Source organism: Aulostomus chinensis, chromosome 5 (genome assembly GCF_037954235.1).
Source record: "Aulostomus chinensis isolate RoL2024-O1b breed Wild chromosome 5, RoL_Achi_v1.0, whole genome shotgun sequence".
NCBI classification, from domain to species: domain Eukaryota; kingdom Metazoa; phylum Chordata; class Actinopteri; order Syngnathiformes; family Aulostomidae; genus Aulostomus; species Aulostomus chinensis.
In genome coordinates, this window is record NC_141324.1 from 2773786 (window position 1) to 2787100 (window position 13315).

The 13315-nt window shown below is 43.9% G+C and overlaps 1 protein-coding gene across 1 annotated transcript; it reads right to left on the minus strand.

The window, feature by feature from the left end:
• Positions 1–16: 16 nt before the first annotated feature.
• Positions 17–2233, minus strand: LOC147260888 (uncharacterized). The gene is made up of 6 exons (XM_086204788.1): positions 2065–2233; positions 867–1333; positions 656–759; positions 305–577; positions 88–185; positions 17–29 (listed from the first exon to the last, which is right to left on the minus strand). The coding sequence occupies exons 2-6, from the start codon at positions 967–969 to the stop codon at positions 17–19; spliced, it is 591 nt and encodes a 196-aa protein (XP_086060914.1). The 5' UTR covers positions 970–1333; positions 2065–2233.
• Positions 2234–13315: the final 11082 nt, after the last annotated feature.

Genomic DNA, 13315 nt, shown 5'->3' on the forward strand with positions numbered 1-13315 from the left:
AAAGCAGAAATACCTATTATAATGGTGTACTCTACATTAAATAGAAGTATGCAATTGATTGGACAAGAAGATGTGTAGAAGTTTAACATACCCATGCGCGCTGTGACACGGCGGTATTCCTGACGCAGCAGGTCCTGCAAGGCCGGATCGATGGTTAAGCGTGGAGGGAAATCCATCACTAACACCTTGAAGGGCGAAATGAAAGAAATGTTAAGTGTAAATGTAAATAATGACATAAGTAACAAGTGTGACTGTATAGGAGGGAAGACATAATAGTAACAGTATATGACAAAGAGAAGCTCACCGTCGGCCAGAGGCTGCTGACTGTGGTCAGGAGAGCACGGAAGTCCAACGCCGCCTCACCAACAGTCCTGCTGGCTGTGAGGTTGTTGCTCGGGGCACCCACGCACACCAAGTCCGGGGTCCAGGGGAGGGCGGCATGCATGACCTCGGTCCTGAGGTCAGAGGCGGCTCCACCTGGAACAGACAAGAAGCCGAAAGAGAGAGAACCCTGCGGCATACTTACGAACCCGTCGACGATGGCGCGCAGGTGGGAGTCTCCGAGGACGAACACCATCTGTCACATAAGCACATGTTTAGAACAGACAGCAAGCATGACATGCATGCAATGATGTAGAATGAGAAAGATCGGTACCTTCTGGCCGGGGATCTGTGCAGGAGTGACCAACTTCACGGAGTGGTTGGTGTAGAATGAAGTTGGCCATCTCCGCACGCGGTGGCGGCGTCCGGTACCGCGCCCTGTTAGGATGGAGATATGTTAGAATGAGAGGCAAAGGCAGACATGGTTTTTGTAGCACATGTTAGAGTAGCAGGAGTTTGGCATTTAAAAAAGTGTTGATACATACGAGCAACAAACTCGGGGACAGGTGGCCCAGGGGTCCAAGGCTCCCGCTGCGCCATCCTCCGCTTGGCCGCCTGGGCAAGCCGGTGGGACTTGGAACGGGGCATCTACAAAAGACAAATTTTGAAACTAAGCATTCACAGACAAAGCGTACAAGTATAGAATGGTAGTTGTACTCACAAACGGGAGGGCCGTGATCGTCAGAAGTGGGTGAATTAAAGAAGTGCAACTTACCTTGGTTGTGGGAGATGAGCAATCAGTAAATGTAGAGTGAGTGTGTGTGTGTGTGTGTGTGTGTGTGTCTGTGAGCGTGTGTGAACAAATGCAAAAGTGGTGAATTAGACAAAAGATGTGTTCAACAAAATTAAGTAACTATGTGTATGTGTGTATTTTTCAAAGTAGAGTTTTCCTGAAGACGAGTTGTAGATGTAGTAGCACAAAGCAGCAGAGCAGCAAGGGACAAGTGAAGATCTGTAAAGTAAACATGAAGGTGTTTGTACAATATAATAATAGCATGAACGCAATGAATAATATTGTGACATATACTATTAAGTATTAAAAGTAGAAATAAGATGTAGATATAGAAAAGATGTGCAATACAAACATGTATACACACATACATGTAGGCACATACATGCAATCATACACATATATACATACTTACACAAATAAAAATACACAAAACCATATATATGTAGACAGATTATGTAAAATGGCTAATGATTAGTTTGCGGCCGAGTCGCGGTGATGCGAAATGGCCGACGACGAGCTAGCGGCCCGTCGCGGTGATGCAAAATGGCCGACGACGAGCTAGCGGCCCAGTCGCGGTGATGCAAAATGGCCGACGACGAGCTAGCGGCCCAGTCGCGGTGATGCGAAATGGCCGACGACGAGCTAGCGGCCGAGTCGCGGTGATGCCTAATGGCCGACGAGGATTTAGCGGCCGAGTCCCGGTGATGCTAAATGGCGACGAGGAGCAAGCGGCTGAGTCGCGGTGATGTGAAATGGCCGACGACCACCGAGCGTCTTTGTATCGTTAAGACAGCGGAGATAGGGGTTGTAAGTGCATGATAACATTACTGTATTAACGGAGCACATGTAAGTAGCGGAAATAGTGTCGAATAACCAAATGAAAATACTGAATTAATAGCAACCTGACTAAAGCTAACAATAAGTCATGCTACAGAGAAGACAGAACTTACCTCCAGCCGAGAGAGCAAGAGAAAATGGTGACCGCAGCCGTCAGCTTTTATGAGCTCGTATGAGGAGACGTCACGGAGTGCTCTGTGGCACAGCAACTGATTGGCAGAGAGGTGGCATGATGACACGTCATGAAGTGCATTGCAGCACAGCAACTGATTGGAAGAGAGCTGTCAGATCTGACCATAGAGGAGAGAGCTGAGACTTCACAGAGCCTTGTTGCTACGGTTTGAGAGCCCCTCCCTTCTCTGCTCTCTCTCTGCCGTCTGTGTCACAGTGGAGAGCAGAGGAGGATTTTGACAGTTTAACTGTGAAAAACAGTCACAAGTGACTGTATGTTGGTGAAAAGTGGAATGTAAGACCATATTTGCATAGAGTTTTTCGTCAGGAATTCAATGGTGTGCTTTACAAACGTGTGGGGGTTATATTTTAGATTTTGAAAGTGTTTGTTTGAGAGTATGTACCATGAGGCCAGATGTGCTCCTCTTTAGGTTTACATGACAACTGACAACAAATCTGCCAACTGCCATCTGTGTCAGTGTGGAGAGCAGAGCAGGATGTAGACATTTTTAATGTGTGAAAAGCATAGAGCTGTGCACATGTTGCGTGAAAGTGCAAACTAATACCACATTTGTAGATGGCGGGTTTTCCGAAGCCGTGTGATGTGTATTTGTGGCTTGTGAAGTTTGTGTTTGAGAGCAGGTAGTGTATGGAGAGGTAGCCTGTCCCTATCCTATCACAGGTGACAGCTGTTGCTGTAGCTGGACCTCCCCAACTGTTCTCTGTTATCTACGTGAGAGTGGAGAGGTGCAGAGTGGAGAGGTGAGATGTGTTCGTGAGCATGTAGTTTACGATGAGATAGCCTGTATGTATCCTAGCACAGGTGACAGCTGTCGCTGTAGCTGCAATTCCCAGCAGAGTTGAGAGCCGGCCATTTAAGAGCCCCTCCCTTCTCTGCTCGCTCTCTGCCATCTCTGTCAGAGCTGAGAGCAGAGGAGGATTTGGCAGTTTTACTGTGAAACACAGTCATAACTCAGCATATGTTGGTCAAAAGGTGAAAGTAAAAACATCAGTGCGTAGAGTTTTTTCTCAGGAATTCAATGGTGTGTTTTCTGAAGGTGTGAGTGTTTTAGTTTAGAAGCTACAAGTGTTTGTTTGAGAGTATGTACATGAGGGCAGAGACCCTCCAATTGTGGTTTCCATGACTACAGTAAACAAATCTCTGCCATCTGTGCCTGAGTGGAGAGCAGCCGAAAAGTGTACATTTTTAGTGTGTGAAAAGCAAATAACTCTGCATATGTTGCTTAGAAGTGGAATATAATACAATATTTTTGTAGAGATTTTTCTGAGGAATCGACTGGTATGTTTTGTGAAGCTGTGAGAGTTTCAGTGTAGACGTGAGAAGCATTTGTTTGAGAGTATGTACCATGAGAGGACACAGCCTCCCCATTGACTTCCATTGTAACGTAAAACGTGTCTCCCCGACTTTGACGGCTTATAAAATGGGAACCGATTGGATTTTGAAAAAACCTTTAAAGATTTTTGAAGAGCAGTGTTGGGAGAGTCATGTGTGAAAGTCTGGAAGCAATACCATTAACGGCCTAGGAGGAGATAGATTTTGTTCGGGGAGTAAAAAATTCCTTTTTTTGACAGTTTTGTCCAATTTGTGGACATTGTGTTGTAGATAGGTGAGAGGTCAGAGTGTATGAATTTTTCGTCTTAATGAGACGATTCCAACGGTCTTGGTCCCATGTCTGTGGGACATTCGTGCAAGCAGTTATAACGATTCTAATTTTTGTGTACTTTTGTAGCTCTGTAGGTGGCGCTATTGAGTTTTTCTGGATTTTTTTTTTTAAATATCGAATTTTTCGCCGGACCGGACGTGCGTGCAAAATTTCAGCGAATTTCATGCATGTTCAGGGGGTCAAATTAAGCGTTTAAGATGTCGCGGAAGAAAGAAAGAATAATAATAATAATAATAATAATAATAATAATAATAATAATAAAACGCAGCAATTTCAGATATAATTTTTGCCACCATTGGTTTCAATGGGAGACCTCACCCCCCGTCCCCCCCCGGACCCCCCTGTGATGTTTTTAGAGGCCTGTGATGCTCCTAAGTGTGTATTTTTACTGCTTTTAGCGCTGACTTCGTGTCTCTCTGACTTCGAAACATAATAGGGTCTTCGCCCAGAAGTACCTTCTGGCTCAGGCCCTAATTAAAGCTGCAAGCAGCGTTGTTAGGGCCTGAGCCCCCGCCTAACCGCGGCCGGATCGCCGGCCCGAATCCAACGGTGTAATCGGCAAATCCCTAGGCCTTGTAGTTTAGGAGATACGAGCCTCAGTTCGCTGCACAGTGCGAGTGCAGAGCTGAGAGCCGGCCCTTTAAGAGCCCCTCCCTTCTCTGCTCGCTCTCTGCCATCTGTGTCAGAGCTGAGAGCAGAGCTGAGAGCCGGCCATTTAAGAGCCCCTCCCTTCTCTGCTCGCTCTCTGCCATCTGTGTCAGAGTGGAGAGCAGAGGAGGATTTGGCAGTTTGACTGTGAAACACAGTCATAACTCAGCATATGTTGGTCAAAATTTGAAAGTAAAGACATCAGTCCGTAGAGTTTTTTCTCAGGAATTCAATGGTGTGTTTTCTGAAGGTGTGAGTCATTTAGTTTAGAAGCTACAAGTGTTTGTTTGAGAGTATGTACATGAGGGCAGAGACCCTCCAATTGTGGTTTCCATGACTACAGTAAACAAATCTCAGCCATCTGTGCTTGAGTGGAGAGCAGCTGAAAAGTGTACATTTTTAGTGTGTGAAAGTCAAATTACTCTGCATATGTTGCTTAAAAGTGCAATGTAATACCATATTTTTGTAGGGATTTTTGTGAGGAATCCAGTGGTGTGTTTTGTGAAGCTGTGTGACTTTCAGCGTAGACGTGACAAGCGTTTGTTCGAGAATATGTACCCTGAGAGGACACGCTCTCCCCATAGACTTCCATTATAACGTGAATTTGTGTCCACAACTTCGACGGCTTATAAAATGGGAACCGAGCGCGTAGTATATTAACCTTTAAAGATTTTTGAAGAGCAGAGTTGTGTGATTTATGTGTGAAAGTTTGGAAGCGATGCCATTTACGGTTCAGGAGGAGATAGATTTTGTTCGGAGGGTGCGATGGTGAAAAATTGGACGTTTGTGTCCAAATTGTGGACATCCTGTTGGAGTTAGGTCAGGGGTCAGAGTGTACGAATTTTTCGTCTTGATGAGACGAATCCACCGGTGTTGGTCCCATGTCTGTGGGACATTCCTCGGGGAAGTTATTGACGTAAACGTGTTTTTGGCTTGCTAGGTGGCGCTGTTGAGTTTTGCGTGTAAATTTTTTTTAGAATATCAAATTTTTCGCCGGACCGGACGTGTCTGCAAAAATTCAGCGAATTTCATGCATGTTCAGGGGGTCAAATTAAGCGTTAAAGAGTTCGCGGAATAAAGAAAGAATTAAAGCTGCAAGCAGCGTTGTTAGGGCCTGAGCCCCCGCCTAACCGCGGCCGGATCGCCGGCCCGAATCCAACGGTGTAATCGGCAAATCCCTAGGCCTTGTAGTTTAGGAGATACGAGCCTCAGTTCGCTGCACAGCGTGAGTGCAGAGTTGAGAGCCGGCCCTTTAAGAGCCCCTCCCTTCTCTGCTCGCTCTCTGCCATCTGTGTCAGAGTGGAGAGCAGAGGAGGATTTGGCAGTTTAACTGTGAAACACAGTCATAACTCAGCATATGTGGGTCAAAAGTGGAATGTAAAGACATCAGTGCGTAGAGTTTTTCGTCAGGAATTCAATGGTGTGTTTTCTGAAGGTGTGAGTGTTTTAGTGTAGAAGCTACAAGTGTTTGTTTGAGAGTATGTACATGAGGGCAGAGAAGCTCCAATTTTGGTTTCCATGACTACAGTAAACAAATCTCTGCCATCTGTGCCTGAGTGGAGAGCAGCTGAAAAATGCACATTTTTAGTGTGTGAAAGTCAAATAAGTCTGCATATGTTGCTTCAACGTGCAATGTAATACCATATTTTTGTAGGGATTTTTGTGAGAAATACAGTGGTGTGTTTTGTGAAGCTGTGTGAGTTTCAGTGTAGATGTGAGAAGCGTTTGTTTAACACTATGTACCACGAGAGGACACGGCCACCCCATTGACTTCCATTGTAAGCGTGAAACGTGTCTCCCCCACTTTGACGGCTCATAAAATCCAAACCGAACGCGTAGTATATTAACCTTTGACGATTTTTAAAGAGCACAGTTGGGAGAGTAATGTGTGAAAGTTTGGAAGCCCTAGCACTTACGGTTTAGGAGGAGATAGATTTTGTTTGGAGAGAAAAAAATTCCTGATTTTGACAGTTTTGTCCAATTAGTGGACATTCTGTTGCAGATAGGTGAGAGGTCAGAGCGTATGAAATTTTCGTCTTGATGAGACGAGTCCAACGGTGTTGGTCCCATATCTGTGGGACATTCGTGCAAGCAGTTATAGTGCTCCAAATTTTTTGCGAGTTTTTTGGCTCCCTAGGTGGCGCTATTGAGTTTTTGTCATTTTTTTTTTTTAAATATAAAATTTTTCGCCAGACCGGACGTGCGTGCCAAATTTCAGCGAATTTCATGCATGTTTAGGGGGTGTAATTAAGCGTTAAAGTGCAGCGGAAGAAAGAAAGAATAATAATAATAATAATAATAATAATAAAACGTTACAATTTCAGATATAATTTTTGCCACCATTGGTTTCAATGGGGGACCTCACCCCCCGTCCCCCCCCGGACCCTCCTGTGATGTTTTTAGAGGCCTGTGATGCTCCTAAGTGTGTGTTTTTACTGCTTTTAGCGCTGACTTCGTGTCTCTCTGACTTCGAAACATAATAGGGTCTTCGCCCAGAAGTACCTTCTGGCTCAGGCCCTAATTAAAGCTGCAAGCAGCGTTGTTAGGGCCTGAGCCCCCACGCGGCCTACGGCCGCGTCCTTGACACCGGCCCGAATCCAACGGTGTAATCGGCAAATCCCTAGGCCTTGTAGTTTAGGAGATACGAGCCTCAGTGCGCTGCACAGTGTGAGTGCAGAGCTGAGAGCCGGCCCTTTAAGAGCCCCTCCCTTCTCTGCTCGCTCTCTGCCATCTCTGTCAGAGTGGAGAGCAGAGGAGGATTTGGCAGTTTTACTGACAAACACAGTCATAACTCTGCATATGTTGGTCAAAAGTGTAATGTAAAGACATCAGTTCGTAGAGTTTTTTCTCAGGAATTCAATGGTGTGTTTTCTGAAGGTGTGAGTGTTTTAATTTAGAAGCGACAAGTGTTTGTTTGAGAGTATGTACATGAGGGCAGAGAAGTGCCAATTGTGGTTTCCATGACTACAGTAAACAAATCTCTGCCATCTCTGTCAGAGCTGAGAGCAGAGCTGCCAGCTGGCTCATTAAGAACCCCTCCCCCGCTGCACTTTCTTTGATCTGTGCTAGAGTGGAGAGAGTGGAGGATTAAGAGAAATATAGTGTGTAAAAGCTGAATAACTCGGCCTACGTTGGTGGAAAGTAACACAAAATACCATATTTTTGTAGGGATTTTTGTCAGGAATACAGTGATATGTTTTTAAAAGCTGTGCGATGTATGGTATAGACGTGAGAAGCATTTGTTTGAGAGTATGTACCATGAGAGGACACGGCCTCCCCATTGACTTCCATTGTAAGCGTAAAACGTGTCTCCCCCACTTTGAGGGCTTATAAAATCCAAACCGAGCGCGTAGTATATTAGCCTTTAAAGATTTTTGAAGAGCACAGTTGGGAGAGTAATGTGTGAAAGTTTGGAAGCCCTGGCATTTACGGTTTAGGAGGAGATAGATTTTTTTCGGGGAGTAAAAAAAGTCCTGATTTTGACAGTTTTGTCCAATTTGTGGACATTCTGTTGGAGATAGGTGAGGGGTCAGAGTGTAAGAATTGTTCGTCTTGATGAGACGAGTCCAACGGTGTTGGTCCCATGTCTGTGGGAGTTTTGTGTGAGGAGTTATAGCGCGCGAAATTAAAAAAAATTATCTTTTTTTTGTGTGGCTCCCTAGGTGGCGCTATAGACTTTAGTGGCGTTTTTGTTTTTGATTAGTGAATGTTGAGACATACCGAACCATTGTGCCAAATTTCAGCGAATTTCATGCATGTTCAGGGGGTCAAATTAGATTATGCGCGTTATGCGCATTATGCGCATATAGCGCGCACTCATTGAGAGCAAGAACAGTATAATACCAGGTTTTGAATGGGTGTGTATGTGAAAACTGGCTCCGGGCCGTCTGACCCAGTTGCCTCATGGGTGTTGGGGGGGCCTGGGACACTGTTTAGTGTGTGTTTTTAGTGTTTTTAGTGCTGCTAATGTGTTGCTCTGCCGAGCAAACATAATAGGGTCTTCGCCAGAAGTACCTTCTGGCTCAGGCCCTAATTAAAGCTGCAAGCAGCGTTGTTAGGGCCTGAGCCCCTGCGCGGCCTACGGCCGCGTCCTTGACACCGGCCCGAATCCAACGGTGTAATCGGCAAATCCCTAGGCCTTGTAGTTTAGGAGATATGAGCCTCAGTGCGCTGCACAGTGTGAGTGCAGAGCTGAGAGCCGGCCCTTTAAGAGCCCCTCCCTTCTCTGCTCGCTCTCTGCCATCTCTGTCAGAGTGGAGAGCAGAGCTGAGAGCAGAGCTGCCAGCTGGCCCTTTAAGAACCCCTCCCCCGCTGCACTGTGTCTGATCTGTGCTGGAGTGGAGAGAGTGGAGGATTCAGAGAAATGTAGTGTGTAAAAGCTGAATAAGTCGTCATACGTTGGTCAAAAGTCACACAAAATACCATATTTTTGTAGGGATTTTTGTCAGGAATACAGTGGTGTGTTTGTAAAAGCTGTGGAATGTTTGGTGTAGATGTGAGAAGCATTTGTTTGAGAGTATGTACCCTGAGAGGACACGCTCTCCCCATAGACTTCCATTGTAAGGCGAAAAGTGTCTCCCCCACTTTGACGGCTCATAAAATCCAAACCGAGCGCGTAGTATATTAGCCTTTAAAGATTTTTGAAGAGCACAGTTGGGAGAGTAATGTGTGAAAGTTTGGAAGCCCTGGCATTTACGGTTTAGGAGGAGATAGATTTAGTTCGGGGCGCAAAATTGTCCAAAATTAGACATTTGTGTCAAAATTGTGGACATCCTGTTACAGTTAGGTCAGGGGTGTGAGTGTATGATTTATCCGTCTTGATGAGACGAGTTCAATGGTGTTTGTCCCATGTCTGTAGGACATTCCTACAGTCTGTGGCGTGGTTTTTTGTGTATGTAGGTGGCGCTATTGAGTAGAGCGCCTCTTTTTTTTTTAATTATCGAATTTTTCGCCGCACCCTATGTGCTTACCAAATTTGGTGAGTTTTCATGCATGTTTAGGGGGTCAAATTTACTTTTGAAGTGGCGAGTGTGACTTCGAAACATAATAGGGTCTTCGCCAGGGACTGGCTCAGGCCCTAAAAAAACGCAGCAATTTCAGATATAATTTTTGCCACCATTGGTTTCAATGGGGGACCTCACCCCCCTGTCCCCCCCCGGACCCCCCTGTGATGTTTTTAGAGGCCTGTGATGCTCCTAAGTGTGTGTTTTTACTGCTTTTAGCGCTGACTTCGTGTCTCTCTGACTTCGAAACATAATAGGGTCTTCGCCCAGAAGTACCTTCTGGCTCAGGCCCTAATGATCTCAAAATAATGCTTTCAGTAATGTAGTAAGAGTTGTTCATGAACTCAAAATGATGCTGACAGAAATGTAGTAAGAATTGCAAAGAACCTCAAAATAATTCTCCAGTGATGAAGTAATAATTGCTAATAACCTCAAAATGATGCTACAATAATGTAGTCAGAGTTGCTAATGAACTCAAAAATGCTGACAGTAATGTAGAAAGAGTTGCTACTCAGATCAAAATAATGCTACAGTGGTGTAGTAAGAATTGCAAATGATCTCAACATGATGCTGACAGTCAAGTAGTAAGAATTGCTACTGACCTCAAAATAATGCTACAGTGATGTATTATGAGTTGCTGATGACCTCAGAGTGATGAGGTCAGTCATGTAGTAAGACTTGCTACAATCCTCAAAATGATGCTGACAGAAATGTAGAAAGAGTTGCTCATCACCTTAAAATGATGCTGACAGTGATGTAGTGAGAGTTGCAACTATCCTCCAAATGATGCTGACAGTCATGTAGTGAGAGTTGCAACTATCCTCCAAATGATGCTGACAGTGATGTAGTGAGAGTTTCCTAAAATCTTAAAATGATGCGACAGTGATGTGGTGAGAGTTGCTTAAAATCTCAGAATGATGCGACAGTGATGTAGTGAGAGTTGCTACGATCCTTAAAATGATGCTACAGTTTTGTAGTTAGAGTTGCTAAAAACCTCAAAATGATTCCACAGTAATGTAGTGAGAGTTTCCTAAAACCTTAAAATGATGCGACAGTGATGTGGTGAGAGTTGCTTAAAATCTCAGAATGATGCGACAGTGATGTAGTGAGTTTCTCAAAAAACTCAAAATGATGCTAACAGTGATGTAGTGAGAGTTGCTACGATCCTTAAAATGATGCTACAGTTTTGTAGTTAGAGTTGCTAAAAACCTCAAAACGATTCCACAGTGATGTAGTGAGAATTGCTACGAACCTCAAAATGATGCTGACAGTCATGTAGTGAGAGTTACATGACTGTAGCATCATTTCTTCGGTTAAAAGAAACTCTCATTCCATCACTTTAGCATCATTTTGAGATTACCAGCAACTCTGACCACATCACTGTAGCATCATTTCTTAGGTTAGTAGCAACTGTAATTACATCACGTTAGCATCATTTTGACATGATTAGCAACTCTCATCACATCACTGTAGCATCATTTTTAGGTTAGTAGCAACTGTAATTACATCACGTTAGCATCATTTTGACATGATTAGCAACTCTCATCACATCACTGTAGCATCATTTTTAGGTTAAAAGCAACTCTCACTACATCACTGTAGTATCATTTCTGAGGTGAGAAGCAACTCTTTCTCACTTTAGCATCATGTTGACATTAGTAGCAACTCTCATTACATCACTGTAGCATCATTTCTTAGGTTAGTAGCAACTCTCATTACATCACTTTAGCATTATTTTGAGATTAGTAGCAACTCTCACTACATCACTGTAGCATCATTTCTTAGTTTAGTAGTAACTCTCATTACATTACTGTAGCATCATTTTGAAATTCGTAGCAACTCTCACTACATTACTGTAGCATCATTTTGAGATTTTTAGGAACTCTCATTACATCACTGTAGCATCATTTTAAAATTAGTAGCAACTCTCATGACATCACTTTAGCATCATTTCTTAGGTTAGTAGCAACTCTCACTACATCACTTTAGCATCATTTCTTAGGTTAGTAGCAACTCTCATGACATCACTGTAGCATCATTTTGAGGTTAGTAGCAACTCTCATTACATCACCGTAGCATCATTTTGAGGTTAGTAGCAACTCTCACTACATCACTTTAGCATCATTTTTAGGTTTTAAGCAACTCTCACTACATCACTTTTGCATCATTTTGAGATTAGTAGCAACTCTCACTACATTACTGTCAGCATCATTTCTTAGGTTAGTAGCAACTCTCATGACATCACTTTAGCATCATTTTGAGGTTAGTAGCAACTCTCATGACATCACTTTAGCATCATTTTGAGGTTAGTAGCAACTCTCACTACATTACTGTAGCATCATTTTGAGGTTAATAGCAACTCTCATGACATCACTTTAGCATCATTTTGAGGTTAGTAGCAACTCTCACTACATCACCGTAGCATCATTTTGAGGTTTGATTTTTATTCGGGCTTTAGTGGCAACCATCCTTTCATCAACAGAAATGGGCTGTCTTGGATGATAAACACCTTTGCAGTGTGTTCTGATCATATCCAGGAGAGGTTTCAGTTTTTGGAGTGGAGTTTTCTGTTCCCCTTTGCTCCTCATTTGCTGTATCCTCCTCTGGATCACTCATGTGAAGGTTGCTGGTGATAGCAGTGACCCCTTTTCTGGACATCACTGTTGCTGGGAAAGCCACGTGAAATAAAGTTCTTTTTCGCCACAAGTCTGACATTTTGGGGAGGTTGCAGACCGACATATACAACAACAAGCCCAGGTATTTTTTCAGTTCTTCAGCGGTAGGTTAGTCCATCTGTCCATCCGCCTGTCCTTGGCCTGTTTCTCCCAAACACATTTGTTGGTGTTGGCACACAAAACTTTGAGGACCTCTTTGTCAAAAAAAAGAGCAAAGATGTCACCTGGTGCTTGTTTTGCAGTAGTTGTGAGTACAGGCTGTACGCCAGGGCAGCGTTTGGGAGTGAATCGAGGTGAGTGAATTTGTGAGTGTCGGGGTCTGCCTCCGTTTTCCAGCAGACTGTTTGAGGCCTCAACGGTGACCGGCCACGTGCGTCATCTCCAGGAGCATGAGCTCCACGGCGTTGGTCCCGGATGGGATTCCTTCCCTTCTTGACTCACCCTTCATCAGGAGGATTTCTAAAAAAAAATGAAAATTTCATAATACATGCACTCTTTATACAAGACAAATACCTTTTATTTCAAGAAAAATTGTTCCAAATTCATACAAATAGGAGTAAGTAAGTAACAGGGGTAAGTTATAAATCTTACACAGTAAAAGTAAAAAAAAGACCATTTGAGGTAAATCCAATAACAAAACATAGGATAATAAACAACGTTACAAAGTTGGAAATAAATGTCGAATGTAAACAAACAGTTTTACTTCCTGTGGTTGAGAAGGTGACAGAGAAGACATGGCCACAAAAAAGGAGCAAACGAGAAATAAACAACCCTTTTCCAGTCAGGGTAAAGGTATCCATGTGACCCATGATGTCATGTCACAGTCACATCGTGAACACATTCACTCATTGCATCAGAAGATTTTGGAGTGACTGTTTTGTTGGTTGTAGGGCTTCATGTCCAAGTGAGAGAAGCACCCTCTGGGTGAAGTCAACGGTGTACTTCCGTTGTTGAGGGTACTCCAAATTCAGAGCACAAGTCAGTCCAACGAGCAAGCACATGGCATGCGGAAGATTCCCGAGGTCATCCATGACAATTCTTCCTTCCAAAATGATGGCGGTACCTGGAGACTGAAGGTGCAGTGAGTCAGGGGAGGTCGGTTCATCCTCAGGAATGAGGGTCAGGATCCCAGTGGGGGTGTGAGACATGCCAGGGTCTTCACAGTCCTAACAACAACAGCAG

Coding starts and splice junctions, on each gene's coding strand:
- LOC147260888 (XM_086204788.1), bottom strand. CDS start 969: ATGCCCCGTTCCAAGTCCCACCGGCTTGCCCAGGCGGCCAAGCGGAGG. Junction 760..866: donor TGTCCCCGAGTTTGTTGCTC/GTATGTATCAAC, acceptor CCATCCTAACAG/GGCGCGGTACCGGACGCCGC. Junction 578..655: donor CACAGATCCCCGGCCAGAAG/GTACCGATCTTT, acceptor CTTATGTGACAG/ATGGTGTTCGTCCTCGGAGA.